Here is a 20,103-nt window from a genome sequence, read left to right as displayed (position 1 = left end):
GTGAATTCCCCAGTCCAAGATGAATCTGACATGGAGTGTGGGTGGCCAGCCAGGGTAGTGGGGTTAATCGGTACAGGGCCGGTGTCTCAGAGGGATGTGTCACGTTGGTGGTGATGACCCATTCCGTGGCCCTGGGCGTCCATGCAAAGGGGTGAATAACGTTTATAGGTGAATGATACATGACACCAGCTGTGGTTTCTGATCAGATTGACCCTCGCTGCAGTGTCGCTTCTCTAGGACAGATGTTGTGGTGCAGCTAAGATGTAGAAGCCCTGCACAGGTAGGGCCGTAGTTGCAGGGCAGATGAAAGAGTTGGTAGATGGTGTGCAGTGCAGGATGTAGCAGAGCCGTGCGCCAGGCGCAGGAGAAAGATGACAGACACAGTCGTGCAGTTCCTTTACCTGTACTTGGTAAGTGCCGTCCAGGACCCAGAGTACAGATGGAGAAGGAGTTGGTCAGCCTGGAAGCAAATTTGGAATTCTCGCTCTGCAGATAGGTAGTGTAGCCTCCGTTCTAGCGCTTATCTGAGGTACTCGCAGTACTGAGTTCACTGAAGTTCCCCATGTTACGCTCTTTTGGAACTTTCTCGTATGGCAGGCGGCCATAGCCTTTTCCTTCTGGCTCACACACGTCACTGCTGGGGCCTCCGAGCCTTAGTTGGGAACAGAGCATTTACAGCTGCTACTTCCTCCGGTTTCTGCTGCAGGACCGTCAGTGTCCCAACAAACTCGGAGACCGGAATCCGGACCATGCGCTCCAGCTAGGAGTGAGCCTTAACTCTGCTCATCCTCCAGCTCCCCTTCTCACGTCCACACACTTCCCCTTCCCTTCACAGACTGCCCTAACTTACCTCCTCCCGACCACAGAGAGCAGCTCCTCAGCAGTCAGGTTCAGAGGTCTCCCTGCTGGCCTGGAGTGGGAACTGTGTTGTGTGTTGGTTTAACTGCTAGAGAGATCCTTTGTTGCTCCCAAGCATGACATCACACTCCCTAGGAGGAAGGTAATGCCACTGTGGCAACCATACTCCTGGGGGCGCCACAAGTGCACTGATGCCCAGTCACTGCTAGATGATTCTGCTGGTACATTGACCCAGACCACTACATTCCCCTCGCACTCTACACAGCCAGAATCTGACCCTGATGAAACTCAGGTTCCCCTTCCTGCATACTATACCACCTTACATGGTGACAAAGAGGAAGGTGCAGATGAAAGTGCAGGTTCCTTGAGCAGGTGGGAGGGGTATACTCATGGGCGACGGCACTGGCACAGGGCCCCTCATAGTACGCAAAAGTGTCTCTGCCGGTGGGAGGCCCACCCGCCGTCAGACACACCGCCGTACTATGTGGGGCCCTGTGCCAGTGCCATCGCCAACGAGTGGGCCCCCCCTGCTTGCTCAGGATCACAGCACTTGCAAAGTTGAAATACTTACCTCTCCCTGCTCCACCGCCGTGACATCTTCCGCGTTTCCTGACAGTGACATTCTGGTCAGAGAACGCGATGACATCACGTCTGTACGCCCTCTGTCTAAACAGTCCAAGTGCAGTGAGATGGAAGATGGGGATGACGAGGAGTCCAGACTAGTACAGGGATTCCCTAGCGAGGAGACTTATTTAATTGTTTTCAATGTTGGGACAGCAATTTTTGGGGAGCACTATACTCTGGAGAATGATATATGAGGCCCACCATACACTGGAGCATTCCAAAGGTGGACATCAGACACTGGAGCAGCATTTACAGGGCCCATTATACACTGGAGCATTAGAAATGTGGCCCATTATACACTGAAGCATTAGAAATGGGGCCCATAAGACAGTGGAGCTTCATCCATGAGGACCAACATATACTGTAGCATTATGTGGAGCTCATCATATACTGTTTCAAACATTATATGGGACCAATGATTCTATATGGAGAAATATATGGGCCTCATTACTCTGTATAGCACTCTATGCGGTGGCCATAATACTGTATGGAGTAATATACTGTCCATTTTTGGAGCTATTGGAGAATTTAAAATGGATATCAGTCATGAGATGTAAGAAGTGAAGTATTTTCCATTGTACTATACCGCCATTTCTCTGCCGTATCAGAGGATCATGAATTGTGGCATGTGCTAAAGGAGCCCAGTGACACTCTTTGGCCCAGGGCCCATGAAAATCTGGAGCCAGCCCTACCCCCCCCACAACTTTAGCCAAATAACCCCCAGTTTTCAATGCCTAACTATTATTATAAAGTAAATTAAGGTTAACAAGCTAAAGTAGTAAGAATTGATGTTGTTGGCATTAAAATGGGCACTGTAGGTGTGTTTCCTGTCCTCCACTCCCTGTCCACCTTGGTTCCCCATTGACTTGCATTGGGTTTCGTGTTTCAGTCGGCCTTCGACTTCTCACAATAATCGGCCGATTGCGTTCGAGCCGACTTTTGAGAAAGTCGGGTTTCATGAAACCCAACTCAACCCGAAAAAAGGCAAAGTCGCTCATCTCTAGTGATATAGTTTAATTAACATGAGGTACTCTGTCTTTGTTTATAAATGCTCTTGGGCACCTTAAAATTATTTTGATAATATCATGTCTTTATTGTCCTACCTACTCCCCTCATTTTTCTCTCCCCACTCCCTACTCTAATCTAACAGATAGTATAAGGGAGAGTAATTAGGGGAAGTGAGGGTGAGCCACCGTTGAGTGGGGGCACCACATTGCGTACAAGCTAGGGTGCCAACCTCCGCAGTTAGGTAATGACAATTGATCAGGGATTTTTTTTGAGGGCTAGGTGTATCAGATTGAAATCACTCACCAAACCCTAAGATATCTGCTTTTTTGTTTGGTCAAAGAATCTAGCATATGTTGGCAATGATGTGCCCTATGTCTTCTTGAATGGTCTTGAGTTTTGCCATACACGATTAATATTGGCGGGGCCCCATTGTGCAGCCTGCTTCTATAGAGCCCAGTTATATATACCAATCTTTCACCCACACAACTCTCCCCCTCCCTCCCTTTCCTTATCTATTTCTGAGTATATCTGAGCTCCTCCCATCAGCCTAAGGCTGTTTTTAATTCATTCTTGATCCTACCTGCCTTTGACACTTTTCTCCCAGGAGAGGCATGTCTGATAAATATTTGGTTTAGGGTCCCACAGACTGCCATGAGAGGTGGTGAGTTCTCCTTCAATGGAAGTCTTTATACAGAGGCTGGACAGACATCTGTCTGAGATGGTTTAGCGAACGATGCTTTGAGCAGGGGGTTGGAAACAATGACCCTGGAGGTCCCTTCCAACTCCAAAATGCTATGATTCTATTGGTATTGCGAGTGCGACGTACAGTAAATGCAACTATTTGGATTTTTTTCCATCTGTTAGAAGCAAACATTGTTAAATCGGTGAGACCAAATAAAGCAAACACATCTTTATTTTATCTCTTGCCATTTAACCTGGTACTTTACAGCTCAAACAATAATAGGAACAGAGTAGTTTTAGATGCAGTCAGTTTTACACCGCTCATTTAATGGACACAGTGCTGTAATAGACTTTAAAAATTCATAGGATGGACACAGCGAGATGGAACAAGTTAGATCACAAGAAAATAAAAGAGGTCAACAAATTTTGCCACAAATTGGGGTTATATGGACAGTAAGGGCCGGGTTTCTGTGTTCATTCTAGTATGATAAAACAAGAGAGTGCTTTGTTGTAGTTAAAGCAAATGGGGTCAGCCGCAGCTCCGTGAGCAGCCTTGCTGCTAGATACATGCACACATTACTCACAAAATAGACATATCAGTCTAAGGCACAGAGCTTTTTTGAGCTCATGTCATGTATTGTTATACTACAATATGTGTTTGATAGGTACTAGTAACTATATATGTCAATACACAAACACGTACAGGTGCATCTCGCAGTGCATCACTCTGTTTGTAATGACTCTATATACTGTAATATAAGAGTTTCACTTTTTGTTTTGACGAACTGAGATAAATTAATTGATGATATTCTAATTTTGTGAGATGCACCTGTATCTGTATGTGTACATTGTAACTGTAAAATCAATAAGGAAAAATTGTGGAAATCTCAGGATGGATAGACATGTTAATGATATGCAAATGATGAAAAAATGGAAACAACATTTTCAAAACGGTTCGATTTATTCACTCGAGTATGAGCACCATGCATGCTCAGAAATACACAGACTTAAGGCCCCATTACACTATGCGAGATCGCTAGCAATATCGCTTAAGTGTCACCAATTTGTGACGCAGCAGCGATATTGCTAGCGATATCGCTATATGTGACACTTACCTCCGACCGGCTCCCCAGCTGGTTATCGCTGATCGCGCGAGAATGTCCTGGGCCGTTTCTCGTCGGCGGCTTCCTGCTGGCGCCGACGAGCAACGCATGGACGCATGCGGGAGGACGTCTTCATCGCCACGTCTGACAGGTAAGTAACGACCGCTGCTACGTCGCTGGTGAGATCTGCCTGTTTGGCAGCTCACTAGCGACCATTTAGCGATGCACCAGCGATCCTGACCGGGTCGTATCGTGGTCGGGATCGCTGGTGCATCGCTAAATGTGACGGGACCCTTACACACATTGACTGTTAATCCATGACATTAATAATGGGTATCTAAGGAATGTTCTGCCATGGTGAATGCACTTAGTCATGCAATTGCCAGTCAACAATTCAAACAAGAGACAAGTCTGGCGATCCTGCAGTTCATAATTGCATATATAGACCACACAGCATGCTCACAATAGTATGAGCAACATGTTACCTTGGTGTTGTTGTGTTGGAAACCAACTCTTGGGACACTTTAGAGAGATGGCCAGTTTTGTTAATTCAGCAAATGATGGCTAGGAATGAAGTAGGAAGTAAAAGGAAAATGACAATTAGCAGGCCCCTACTTGTCCCATAGAGGAGCCTCACTCCAGTTTTATCTCCTTCAGTCCAGTCACTGGTACAGTCTTCAATGGGTCATTTTATCATCATCAGTTTCCTGGTGTTTTTCAGCGCTTGGCATCTTTGGTATCGTATGCATTGATTAGGCCTGGATGAAAGTTACACAATTTTTTGAAGCGTCCTAGTCAGCTACAGAGATGCCAAAGATGTCTGGCACTGGAAAATGCCACTTATGCTGGGTGCTAAAAGGCATCAAAAGTGGCCTAGGTGAAAACTGTCAGTGATCGAACAAAGGGGATGATGGTCAGAGCAGGTCTGTGCATCAGAAGAGGTGAAGGTTGGGTTACTAGAATTGTTTTTATTTTTCTATACACATATCTATCACACCAAGGGGTCTTGACAGACTTCAGAACTTAATAATGTACGTTCAACATACATTAAAGTCAATGTCAATTAAATTTCCTGGCCAAATGCCAAGGGCTTGAAGTTCAACAGCATTGTTCATCACTATAGTTGAGCAAATATGTCCGTATTCGGTCGCCGAATGTGAATTTGCCATATTCGCTCCATATTGGTACCCTATTCATGCCAAATTTAAATTTAATGATTGGTTCCGAACATATTCAGTAATTTCTACTCCCATTGACTCCAATGACATTTGTCTGTGTTTGGCGAATTTTGCAAAAACAATATTCGCAGCCAATCAGAATTGGAACCGAATTTTGAAAAATTTGCTCAACTCTACTCATCACTACTTATAGATATAAGAGTTTCTCTTGAAAAATATGATTGTAAAGTATTAAATGTTAGCAAGTCATTTTGGGTTGTCTCCCTTTAGTATCTTTACCTAATAAATATTTCTTTTTAATTAAAATTATTTGATAATTTGATACCTATCAGGTTTGAAATGTAATGTCACTAGTGTACAGCACCATATATAATGGATGATCTCTCTACCAATGTTTTCCTCCTTGTTCCTTGTAGGTCGTGCAAGAAGAAATTTCAATCCCATCCAGTTTTCTGAAACTCAGCTACCTGAGCAGCCGAACATTGGGCTATAAGAGCCTCATACATGTTATCCTCACCCACGCAACTATCCCTATTGGACTAAGTAAAGTACATCTAATTGTAGCAGTGGAAGGACGACTTGTACAGAAATGGTTTCCTGCTGCTATTAACTTGGTTTATACCTTTGCCTGGAATAAGACGGATATTTATGGCCAGAAAGTATCCGGTCTCTCTGAAGCACTAGGTATGTTTTACCTCATTCATCTTCATATTTATACTCAAATAGATATTTAAAGCTTTTTCATGTCGTCTTCTTTTTTGAATATACTCAGCTCAGGAAATGTCCTTGAAATTGCTGAACAAAAATGAAAATCTATGTTTATCTGTGAATACCTAAGTTTAAAGATCTTATCCATGAAGGGATGATTCTAAAATCACATTCTCTACGTGCTCGGTATCTTGAAGATACGAAAGAAACCAACATTTGACATTTATTTTCAGACTCCTTGACAAATATCAGAGCAGTTTGAAAAAAAAAAATCAATTTTAAAAGAACAAATTCAGGATGCAAGTTATTAATGGGTTTTGCCTCTTCCAACTGGAAGCTCTCAGTGGTCAATGTCCAAATAATACGAAAGCAGCTTATTTCTTCAGTCATTGACCACCATGGTTGGACATGGTTTGCCTACATGATTTCAGCTGCAACATCTGGTTTAACTCTTACAATAGATAATTGCTTTTTGGAGACATCAAAGTGTTACATTTAATTATTTTTTAATGTCATCATAGTAGCAAAAACATCTGACAGATTTTATTTTTTTCCACTGGCCATTGAACCAGGCTGAGACTGGAGACATTGTTTTGCAGCATCTACAGATATCATTTTTCAGCCGTCTCATTATAATCCCAGTATTACAATGTAGGGTAACATCAGTCTCTAGATAACAAAGAGTCCACCATTCACAGTAGATTATTGGGTCAGCTCACTTTCTTTCCCTCCCTGCACAGTAACCCCTGCACAGGTTTGGGAGCATCCCCACAGCACATTTACTTAGAAGGCAATTTTTGTATTAATGAAAGCTGACCTATCTGTGACCTAGTATAAGGCCGGTTTCACACGTCCATATAAATCCGGTAACGGAGAAAACGGTCCCGGAGCTGGCAATGTGGATACGTAGGCCATCCGTGTGACATCCGTGTGACATCCGTGTGTCACGTCCGTGTGGTGTCTGTGTGGTGTCCGTGTGCTGTCCGTGTGAGTACGTATCACTCACAAAGCTTATGACGCACATGGATCACACACGGACAGCACACAGTATGGGTGCGTGTGATCTATGCTGTTGCAAAAAAACGGACATGTCAGCGTATTTTGCACAAGGACACACGGTCCGTGAAAACACGCTGATATGTGCATAAACGCATACATTAGAATGGGTCTACGTGTGTCAGTGTCTCCGGTACGTGAGAAAACTGTCAGCACATGTACCGGAGCCACTGACGTGTGAAACTGCCCTAAAGCACATTTCAGAACTACCGTGACCAGGTCAGAGCAGCTTAGGCAACATGTGCATGCTTCTAATTATGTGCAGAAAATAGGAAAAAGTATACAATCTGCAGTTGACACTTTGTGACAGATTTGAGCATATACCATTGTCCAGATTCATCATTTGTGTGATTTTTTCAAGTCACTTTTATTTTTTGTCTTCTGGCATTGATGTTGATGTTTTTTGCACCAAATTTTTCAAAATGGTGCACGTGCTTAGCTAATCTTGTGCAGAGTCCAAAATGTGTCTTATGTATATTTTTAACCTTTGTTGTGCTTTTTTTTAATGTAAATATTAACGTTTTTCATAATGGCACAAAATGTGTGCCAAAATATTCATGAAAACACTCTAAAGGAGAGCCGGAATTATATTTGCACCAAATCTTTGGACTATTTGCCAAGTGGCAATTGATTAATCAGCCGAAAACATCTGGTAAACTCCAAATTCCACCCTTAATGGTGAGCATAGAGAGGAACACGTCTAATATTGGCTTAAAAAAGGCACAAATTAAAAGATAAATTGGAAAAGTAGACACAAATAGAATAATGAATCAAATCCCAAATCAGCAAAACAATATATGACTGTATATGTGCGGCAATATGTTATCAAAGCTTAGAAGTAAAGGAATCTGCAAACACATAGGACTATTTTGTATCATTTCTCACAATTAACAATAACGTACTTGGTCATTAAAAGCCCAGTGGGATAATGAGAAAGTAAATGAGACGCTACAGAGAACTGCAGCGCCAGGATTTAACACCTCACCACTGACGGCTATGAAACTGGCGCTTTAGCAGCCGTGTGTTAACGCCATGATGTTTTTTTGGAGGCATGATGCTATTTTCAGAGGGCCGTATGCTTGGAATGACCCCCAGCCCTCTATCACTTTCCTTTATTTGCAATTCTATTCCTTTAGCATCTTCCTCTTGACTTGAAGTCTGTCATACAGCTATTTATAAAAGACAGGTTCGTTGAGGATTGCACTAAGCAACAGCAACATTCTTCATTATTCTTGCACTGTGTCATATGGAAAGTCTAGAGCCGGCAGATTTATTGCTTTCCCTAATTGCAAATTCCTTTCATCATTCATCTCTCATAAGTTTGTTTAATGAGCAGCTTCTAAAGGTGGAATCGTTTTTTTTTCTCTTTTTAAACCGTTCCCACTTTGTAATATATTCATGAAGACTTGTGTTTAAGAATAAATTTTACTTTAATTATCTTACATGTCAACAGGATTTAGTAAAGCGATGACTGCTTGATATGTGTATTTTTAAAGGAATGTTCTATCTACAGCATTATCAGACTCATTAATTTGCCGGTCTAAAGGCAAACTTCAGTTTATTGGGTCTAAAATATATTTTCAAAATATTCTTCCATTTACTGCAAATGAAATGGTAAGAGTAGGGGCAGGCAAGGTCATGTGGTGTGTTCACACTCTGCACACATGTACAGTACACACTGTATTCACACTGTACATATGCACACATTATATTCATACTATATTCACACTCTGCACACATGTACAGTACACACTGTACACACTGTATTCACACTGTACATATGCACACATTATATTCATACTATATTCACACTCTGCACACATGTACAGTACACACTGTACACACTGTATTCACACTGTACATATGCACACATTATATTCATACTATATTCACACTCTGCACACATGTACAGTACACACTGTACACACTGTATTCACACTGTACATATGCACACACTATATTCACACTCTGCCCACATGCACACACTGCATTCACACTCTGCACACATGCACACACTGTACTCACACTTTGCACACATGCACACACTGTATTCACACTCTGTACATATACACACAGTATATTCACACTCTGCACACATACACACACTGCATTCACACTCTGCACACATGCACACACTGTACTCACACTTTGCACACATGCACACACTGTACTCACACTTTGCACACATGCACACACTGTATTCACACTCTGTACATATACACACAGTATATTCACACTCTGCACACATGCACACACTGCATTCACACTCTGCACACATGCACACACTGTACTCACACTTTGCACACATGCACACACTGTATTCACACTCTGTACATATACACACAGTATATTCACACTCTGCCCACATGCACACACTGTATTCACACTCTGTACATATGCACACACTGTATTCACACTCTGTACATATACACACAGTATATTCACACTCTGCACACATACACACACTGCATTCACATTCTGTACACATGCACACACTGTATTCACACTGCACACATGCACACACTGTATTCACACTGCACACACTGTATTCACACTCTGCACACATGCACACACTGTATTCACACTCTGTACATATGTACACACTGTATTCACACTCTGTACACATGCTATTCACAATCTGCACACATGCACACACAGTATTCACACTCTGCACACATGCACACACTGTATTCACACTCTGCACATATGCACACACTGTATTCACACTCTGAACACATGTACACACTGTATTCACTTTCTGTACACATGCACACACTCTGTATACACGTACACACTGTATTCACACTCTGCATACATGTACACACTGTATTCACTTTCTGTACACATGCACACACTCTGTACACACGCACGCACTGTATTCACATTCTGTACACAAGCACACATTATTTACAGTCTGTACACATGCACACTGTATTCACACTCTGCCCACATGCACACACTGTATTCACACTCTGTACATATGCACACACTGTATTCACACTCTGTACATATGCACACAGTATATTCACACTCTGCACACATACACACACTGCATTCACATTCTGTACGCATGCACACACTGTATTCACACTGCACACATGCACACACTGTATTCACACTGCACACACTGTATTCACACTCTGCACACATGCACACACTGTATTCACACTCTGTACATATGCACACACTGTATTCACACTCTATACATATGCACACACTGTATTCACACTCTGCACACATGCACACACTGCATTCACACTCTGCACACATGCACACACTGTATTCACACTCTGCTCACATGCACACACTGTATTCACACTCTGCCCACATGCACAAACTGTATTCACACTGCACACATGCACACACTGTATTCTCACTGCACACATGCACACACTGTATTCACACTCTGCACACATGCACACACTGTATTCACACTCTATACATATGCACACACTGTACTCACACTCTGCCCACATGCACACACTGTAATCACACTGCACACATGCACACACTGTATTCACACTGCACACATGCACACACTGTATTCACACTCTGCACACATGCACACACTGTATTCACACTCTATACATATGCACACACTGTATTCACACTCTGCACACATGCACACACTGTATTCACACTCTAGATATGCACACACTGTATTCACACTCTGTACACATGCTATTCACAATCTGCACACATGCACACACAGTATTCACACTCTGCACACATGCACACACTGTATTCACACTGCACACATGCACACACTGTACACTGTATTCACACTCTGCACACATGCACACACTGTATCCACACTCTGTACATACAGTGGGGGAAAAAAGTATTTAGTCAGTCAGCAATAGTGCAAGTTCCACCACTTAAAAAGATGAGAGGCGTCTGTAATTTACATCATAGGTAGACCTCAACTATGGGAGATAAACTGAGAAAAAAAAATCCAGAAAATCACATTGTCTGTTTTTTTTTCATTTTATTTGCATATTATGGTGGAAAATAAGTATTTGGTCAGAAACAAGCAATCAAGCAATCTCACAGACCTGTAACTTCTTCTTTAAGAGTCTCCTCTTTCCTCCACTCATTACCTGTAGTAATGGCACCTGTTTAAACTTGTTATCAGTATAAAAAGACACCTGTGCACACCCTCAAACAGTCTGACTCCAAACTCCACTATGGTGAAGACCAAAGAGCTGTCAAAGGACACCAGAAACAAAATTGTAGCCCTGCACCAGGCTGGGAAGACTGAATCTGCAATAGCCAACCAGCTTGGAGTGAAGAAATCAACTGTGGGAGCAATAATTAGAAAATGGAAGACATACAAGACCACTGATAATCTCCCTCGATCTGGTGCTCCACGCAAAATCCCACTCCGTGGGGTCAGAATGATCACAAGAACGGTGAGCAAAAATCCCATAACCACGCGGGGGGACCTAGTGAATGAACTGCAGGGAGCTGGGACCAATGTAACAAGGCCTACCATAAGTAACACACTACGCCACCATGGACTTAGATCCTGCAGTGCCAGACGTGTCCCACTGCTTAAGCCTGTACATGTCCGAGCCCGTCTGAAGTTTGCTAGAGAGCATTTGGATGATCCAGAGGAGTTTTGGGAGAATGTCCTATGGTCTGATGAAACCAAACTGGAACTGTTTGGTAGAAACACAACTTGTCGTGTTTGGAGGAAAAAGAATACTGAGTTGCATCCATCAAACACCATACCTACTGTAAAGCATGGTGGTGGAAACATCATGCTTTGAGGCTGTTTCTCTGCAAAGGGGCCAGGACGACTGATCCGGGTACATGAAAGAATGAATGGGGCCATGTATCGTGAGATTTTGAGTGCAAACCTCCTTCCATCAGCAAGGGCATTGAAGATGAAACGTGGCTGGGTCTTTCAACATGACAATGATCCAAAGCACACCGCCAGGGCAACGAAGGAGTGGCTTCGTAAGAAGCATTTCAAGGTCCTGGAGTGGCCTAGCCAGTCTCCAGATCTCAACCCTATAGAAAACCTTTGGAGGGAGTTGAAAGTCCGTGTTGCCAAGCGAAAAGCCAAAAACATCACTGCTCTAGAGGAGATCTGCATGGAGGAATGGGTCAACATACCAACAACAGTGTGTGGCAACCTTGTGAAGACTTACAGAAAACGTTTGACCTCTGTCATTGCCAACAAAGGATATATCACAAAGTATTGAGATGAAATTTTGTTTCTGACCAAATACTTATTTTCCACCATAATATGCAAATAAAATGAAAAAAAAACAGACAATGTGATTTTCTGGATTTTTTTTTCTCAGTTTGTCTCCCATAGTTGAGGTCTACCTATGATGTAAATTACAGACGCCTCTCATCTTTTTAAGTGGTGGAACTTGCACTATTGCTGACTGACTAAATACTTTTTTTCCCCACTGTACGTACACACTGTATTCACACTCTGTACACATGCTATTCACAATCTGCACACATGCACACACTGTATTCACACTGCACACATGCACACACTGTATTCACACTCTGCACACATGAACACACTGTATTCACACTCTGCACACATGTACACACTGTATTCACACTCTGAACACATGTACACACTGTATTCACACTCTGTATACATGTACACACTGTATTCACTTTCTGTACACATGCACACACTCTGTACACACGCATGCACTGTATTCACATTCTGTACACAAGCACACACTATTTACAGTCTGTACACATGCACACTGTATTCACACTCTGCCCACATGCACACACTGTATTCACACTCTGTACATATGCACACACTGTATTCACACTCTGTACATATGCACACAGTATATTTACACTCTGCACACATACACACACTGCATTCACATTCTGTACACATGCACACACTGTATTCACACTGCACACATGCACACACTGTATTCACACTGCGCACACTGTATTCACACTCTGCACACATGCACACACTGTATTCACACTCTGTACATATGTACACACTGTATTCACACTCTGTACACATGCTATTCACAATCTGCACACATGCACACACAGTATTCACACTCTGCACACATGCACATATTGTATTCACACTGCACATATGCGCAAACTGTATTCACACTCTGCACAAATGCACACACTGTATTCACACTCTGAACACATGCACACACTGTATTCACACTCTGCACATATGCACACACTGTATTCACACTCTGAACACATGTACACACTGTATTCACTTTCTGTACACACTCTGTATACACGTACACACTGTATTCACACTCTGCATACATGTACACACTGTATTCACTTTCTGTACACATGCACACACTCTGTACACATGCATGCTCTGTATTCACATTCTGTACACAAGCACACACTATTTACAGTCTGTACACATGCACACTGTATTCACACTCTGCCCACATGCACAAACTGTATTCACACTCTGTACATATGCACACACTGTATTCACACTCTGTACATATACACACAGTATATTCACACTCTGCACACATACACACACTGCATTCACATTCTGTACACATGCACACACTGTATTCACACTGCACACATGCACACACTGTATTCACACTGCACACACTGTATTCACACTCTGCACACATGCACACTGTATTCACACTCTGTACATATGTACACACTGTATTCACACTCTGTACACATGCTATTCACAATCTGCACACATGCACACACAGTATGCTCACTTGATAATACATAGAGAGAGCGTGATGTTCTTCAGGCTGTTCGCCTTGATTTGGGAATATAGATAGCTGCCAAAAAAGTGACTAATTGAATAAGGGCAGCACGCCTTTTCTAGGCATTATCAGGTGAGTAGTCTATTTTGATCCTTTGACTTTCCCAGTATAGCGCGGTGAAATATTGTCTTTTTTACAGACATGTAATATGTGTCAGAAACGCGTAAGGTAGCCTTGCCTGTCATGATGGCTTATTAATATGATTTGAAAACCTTCCTAATAAATGTGAGTTTTATCTTTTTTATATAATTTTGCTGATGGAGACCACGTCTTTTTTACTTTGGATTCAAAATGTCTAATGTAGCAATTTTGTTATTGCATTCTGTTTTTTTGGATATGTGTGAAAATTGTATTTTTCTAAAATGTTCACATCTGCAAAAAGGGCAATTTGGCCCATTGCCCCAGTTCTCATATGGCAATAATATGTTTGCCTTTTAAAAAAAAAAGAAAAAAAAAAAAAAGGCAAAAGTAAAAATTTGTCTACTGTCTCTGTCTCAATTCTCAAAAAGCGTGTCAGCATACTAACATACGCTTACCAATGCAATTAAACAGTCATAGAATCAGAAGGGGTAGAAATATATATATTTAGACACACATAAAACCAAAAATTATAACATAGACACAGCATGCTCTTGCCAAGAAGTTTCCCCCTCAGGTGACATAAAGTAATTAGTGAAAATATCACGCACTTTGAGCCCAGAGAGCGGTCTACATTGAGGGTTGATAGGTGGTCTCACCCTACGCACATTGTCCGGCCTACGCACAACACCAGCAGAGGAGGAACAATCATGTATCCTGGTGAAGTTATGAAGAACCACACAGGCTTTAACTACTTCATTAACATTTTGTTCACTCAGCTGAATGGCAGACTGGAGTACCCGCCATTTGGCACAAAGAATGCCAAAGGAACACTCCACCAGTCGCCGAGCATGTGATAGGCGCAAGTTAAAAATTCTGCGCCTGTGGTCAAGGTTGCGCCGGGGATATGGCCTCATGACATTGCGTGTTAACAGAAACGCCTCATCTGCCACAAGGACATAAGGGACTGATTCTTGAGTGGAGCCTGGTAGCTGGCGTGGTGGTGGTAGATCCAACTGGTTGGTGCGTAGCCGCCGAGCCATAATGGAAGTATTGAAGACTCGAGAGCCTCCCGTCCTTCCATAGGCCCCAATGTCAACAATTATAAACTTGTATTGAGGGTCGGCCAGAGCCAACAATACTACAGAAAAGTATTGTTTATTATTGAAGAATTGGGAGCCAGAGTTCGGCGGCTTTCGCACCCGGATATGTTTGCCAACAAGGGCCCCAATACAATTAGGAAACTGGCATTCCTCCTCAAAGTTCCTTGATATCCTCAACCAGTCTTCCATCCTGGGCTCGGGCATGACGACTTGATGTAGTCTTGTCCAGATTTCAATACATGTTGACCTGACTATGCCAGAAATGGTAGATCTTCCAATCAGAAACTCATGGTGGAGGGCGGCATAAGACAGGCCAGTGGACAGGAAGCTGAAGAACAACAGAAAAGGAAGATTTTAGAATGCACAAATTACAAAAAAAAACAGGTACATACATACCAAACTTGTTAGGAATTCAGAGCGACTAACACACAAATATTTGGTTGCACAACTACTAAGTGATATTCAGTACATATTACGCATAACATTCTGGTCTGTAAGTTGAAACATATGTGGACTAAGATGAGGGCATTAAACTTAGTCCAATAAGCCAAAAATACATACTTTGGCCAACACATTATGAACATAGAGAATGTGGTTGTGTAGTACATACCGTATTGTGAGTAGAAGTCGCTCCTCTGCAGATATAGCTTTGCGCATCCTTGTGTCCTGAAAGGATATCCCAGGGCGCACTGTCTCCAAGAGTCGATCAAATGTTTCAAGGCTCATGCAACAGTATTGGTAGAATTTACCCGAATGCTCCCGCATAGAAAAATAGAGGCGGTGAAAATGACCTCTTGTGAGTCGTTGCCTCAAAAGTGGATGGACCCACATGCGTCTCCTCCTCCGCGGATTCACTATCACTGGGTATGGTTGGCCAAAGCGGCGTGACAAAAGCCAGTTGAAGAGAACCTGCTCAGTTGTGTTGAAACTCAGACTGTTTGCCATGTTGCACATACAACACAAACACACCTAGTGAAGGCAAGGTGACAAATGGACAGAATGGAGGCAGCCACCTGTTCCTGAGGCAATAAATATGGTGCAGGCTAATGATTTAAATAGTTAGCAGGCCTCAACACCGTTAAATGTCCATTTTACAAGGCTGCGAGAAAATCTCGCCATACGGATTGCATACGGATGCCATACGGATTACATACGGATGCAGACATGCGCAAAATACGCAACAACACCTTGCTTACGGATGACATACGGAGAACTATTAAGGGGTCATTCATCCGTATTACGCATGTAAACTATGGACCGTATTTTGCGTCGGTTAGTGTGACCCCGGCCTAATACAGCAAGAGTGCTCAAACTGCTTGCAGCTGTTGTCATTGGTGGGGTTTAAACCAATTATTTCAGTACTGCAATGATACAAGGCTAAGCACTGAGCCATCATGCTGCTCACATGCACTTTACACATCTTCACACACATTGATGACCTGCATATGACCCATGCACACACTTTGTACATCTGTATATACACATAGCATATCTGCATACACCAAGAAATGAAGTCTATACACCTATGTACATACTGCACACATGTATACACCCATGACATACACTCAGCACAACTGTTTCCGCACAAAGCATACCTGCATACACCCTCGGCATGCACATTGCACACCTGTATTTGCACATTGCACATCTGCATATACTAAATAAGAAATGCTCTCTACACACCTATAGACACACACACACACCTGTATACACCCCTGACACGTACTCTGCCCATCTGTACATTGCATATCTGCATGCACCGCTGGCATGCATTCTGCACATCTGTATAGGCACCCTGTTCATCTGCATACACTGAAGACATGTACTATGCACATTTGTATGTGCACATTGCATATCTGCGTACACCCTAGTCAAGCACTCTGAACACCTATATATACACACCACACCTACATCCACCCAGACATACTCTGCAGGCCTGTATACACACATTGTACTACAGCATGTACCCAGACATGTACTCTGCACATCTCTGTATGCACATTGCACACCTAAGTACACCTAGACATGCATTTTGCAAACATGTGCACACAAACTGACCACCGACATAGACCCCAAACATGTATTCTGAACACCTGTAGATACAAACTGGACATTTGCATATACACCCAAGACATACTTTGCACGCCTTTAGACATGCTTGGCTCTGTCCAGCCACTGATACTAGGCTAGCTGGGACCTGCCATGCCATCCTGTCTGGTAGTATGAGTGTGTGCTGTCCACCTGGAGTAATCAGTTCATTGTCGTAGGCAATAGGACAGTACAGCACTCTACTAATTCTCCCAGTTTACTGCTGGGATCTGGCAGAAATAGTTTATCTACTTTGGTTCAGTCCTTTAGTTTCAGCTTCTGTCTTTTTTTTGTTGTACCCCTGTTGTCTGGCTTCAGCTTATTTCCTGGCCATTCTTTTGCTTGCTGATTTTGTACCTTAGTGTCATGCTGATTCTGACCCGGTGACCTGACCACTCCTGTCAGCATCTGACTCTGTGGTCCCAGCCAAGGGGTTCTTGTGTAGATCCAGATCATTGTGCAGGGGCTAAAGAGTACAAGTCAGGGCAGCCCCTGGGATCTGGTAAATGAAGTAACTTGTGTTAATCATGTCTTTGGGAGTCGTTTTTAGTGCTGTAACGTGACCACTGACAGAGCCACGGTATAGATATAATTTGTACCATTTATGTATATTATTGCAGGATTTTTAGTCCATTAGTAGTCTTTGTAAATCTGAAAGATTACCATCTCCTCAGCAGCCTGACATCATAATTTTTTTAATCCATGAATCGATAATCCACAATGCCTTCAGCTAAAAATATGTAAGGCATGTATGTACAACAATGAAGATTCTGATGTACCCATCCTCTGATAAAGTTGGGGTATGTTGACCTTTGGAGCTCATGCAGATGATTACATTACTGATCCAAGAGTGATCCAGCAAAACATTGGACCAACATTATGCTAAGGGCAGTACACATGTATGATTTTATCCTTGGACCGAATATATTTGAGGAAAAAATAGCTACATGCCCAAGTTTAATCCAATATCTAGATCACTCTCAGCCATGCGAGTCAATGATATCTCATTTTTTTTCTCCATCTTCTCATCCGAGAGAATCATAGAATGTTAGAGTTGGAAGGGTCCTTCAATGCCGTCATGTCCAACCCCCTGCTCAATGCAGGAGTCATAAAACCATCTCAGACAGATGTCTGTCCAGCCTCTGTTTGAAGAACTCCATTGAAGGAGACCTCCCACCTCTCGTGGCAGGCTGTTCCACTCATTGATTAGAGCACAAAAATATGCTCCTCTGCACCCAGCCTTATTATTGGTGATTGTAACATTAGTAATGTGGTAAATATAATGGTTCATTTAATGGTACCTAGATAAACGGTATCAGTTCATTCCAAAACAAATATCCCACATTTCTCAAACTGGTTTATTAATTCATTAATATTTTTTCCCCATATCTCCTATCTGGAACTCTCAATCTTTCTAATCAATAGCCATGCATTCCATTTTGTATTCCCTCTCATGAAATCCTTCTGTGGATCAGTCGCCCTCATACCATTTCTCTAAATTAATTATTATTTTTTAATTATTTCAATTATCTCATTTATTCACTTTCTTTCCCCTGGCCCAGGTTTATTTAAATCAAATATTACATTAGCATTTAATCTTTCCAGACCACTCACCCAGTGCCTTCACAGCTTTCATATTCCACATATCACTCACACTCTTATCTTGCGGTGTTACTGCGCTTTCCATTTTCTTTTTAACTTTCCCTAAGCATTTATTTGCTTTGCCTATTATCAGCAATTTGCAAATGTTTTTTTACTGGAACCCACGTTCTTGTGGCTGGAAATAACCAGACAATTGTAATAATCGCCTGAATATTATATTAAATATATATTGATATAAAATAATATACACAAGACACAAGGCCCCCTTTCTCATGGCTCCACCACCTTTTTTATGGGAGATACATTTTTCATGGTGTTGTACACAGATTTTGAACTCTGCTTGTATAATTCCACGTGAGTGGATGGCCATCTAGGTTTCATTCTCAGTCTGAACTTGTAGCTCAGCCAAAGTGGCAAAGTTTCATACATTTTGTATTGGCCATGAGAAGTGGCCCTACTCATTGATTCATAGTCTTCCACATAAGAGTGTACATATAGAAATAGTTGTGATTCATAAAGTAAAACCTCTCTCTGGACTTCTAACGCCAGAAAGAAGAAAGAACAGAAGTTGAAATGACCAAGTTATTAGATCTACTGAATCTTTTTCAACAAAATATATCAATATCAATATATCCAGCTCAATTGATCTAAAATTGATATGAGCAAAATACTTCTTTATTAATTAACAAAAAGAATACAATGAATAAATAAGAATAATTAAAGGTTGCCTAAAGCCAAGATGGATCACAGTTCAAAATTCTATTACATCAATAAAATGCATATCAAGTAGCATGAATAATGTGAACTTGTATGTAATATCCTTCAGTAAGGTAATTTGACTACATATACCAAAATAGTGGCAATCACTATACTGCATTTATTTTTCTGTAATGTTTGATGAATTTCAACATAAAGTTACACATAAAGTAGCCAGAACGGATTGTTCAGTAATATCCAATAAAAAATATTGTGGTAAGATGTGCGTATTATATTATTATGTCTATATGCATATAGATGGAAGAAGCAAGGTGAAACGCGCGTCAGGGTGAAGGGGTGCAACTCAAACTTGAACTGAGGAGTGCGTCAAATTATATACCACTTAGGTAAATAATATGAGAACACTTTTTTGTCACTTTACCTGACCTACCTCAGGCATATGTATTTGTAGCATTGTCAGTAAAATTTATATGCACTTATTTATGGATACATTGGTTATTCCTAGGCACCTTGAATGATCGCT

General features: G+C 41.9%; 1 protein-coding gene across 8 annotated transcripts in view; it reads left to right on the top strand.

The window, feature by feature from the left end:
* The window catches only part of TENM1 (teneurin transmembrane protein 1), a 1,357,925-nt gene that overhangs the window by 1,069,415 nt on the left and 268,407 nt on the right, over positions 1 to 20,103 (top strand). For all 8 annotated transcript variants that reach the window (XM_073547613.1, XM_073547619.1, XM_073547618.1 and 5 more), the window contains one exon: positions 5,869 to 6,136. In XM_073547613.1, the coding sequence (XP_073403714.1) occupies positions 5,869 to 6,136 (268 nt within the window). The remainder of the gene's footprint in view (positions 1 to 5,868; positions 6,137 to 20,103) is intronic.

Source organism: Dendrobates tinctorius, unplaced genomic scaffold, assembly GCF_039654945.1.
Source record: "Dendrobates tinctorius isolate UK_male_01 unplaced genomic scaffold, ASM3965494v1 ptg000154l, whole genome shotgun sequence".
In the NCBI taxonomy this organism is placed as follows: Eukaryota; Metazoa; Chordata; class Amphibia; order Anura; family Dendrobatidae; genus Dendrobates; species Dendrobates tinctorius.
This window is presented reverse-complemented; position numbering and strand designations above follow the sequence as displayed.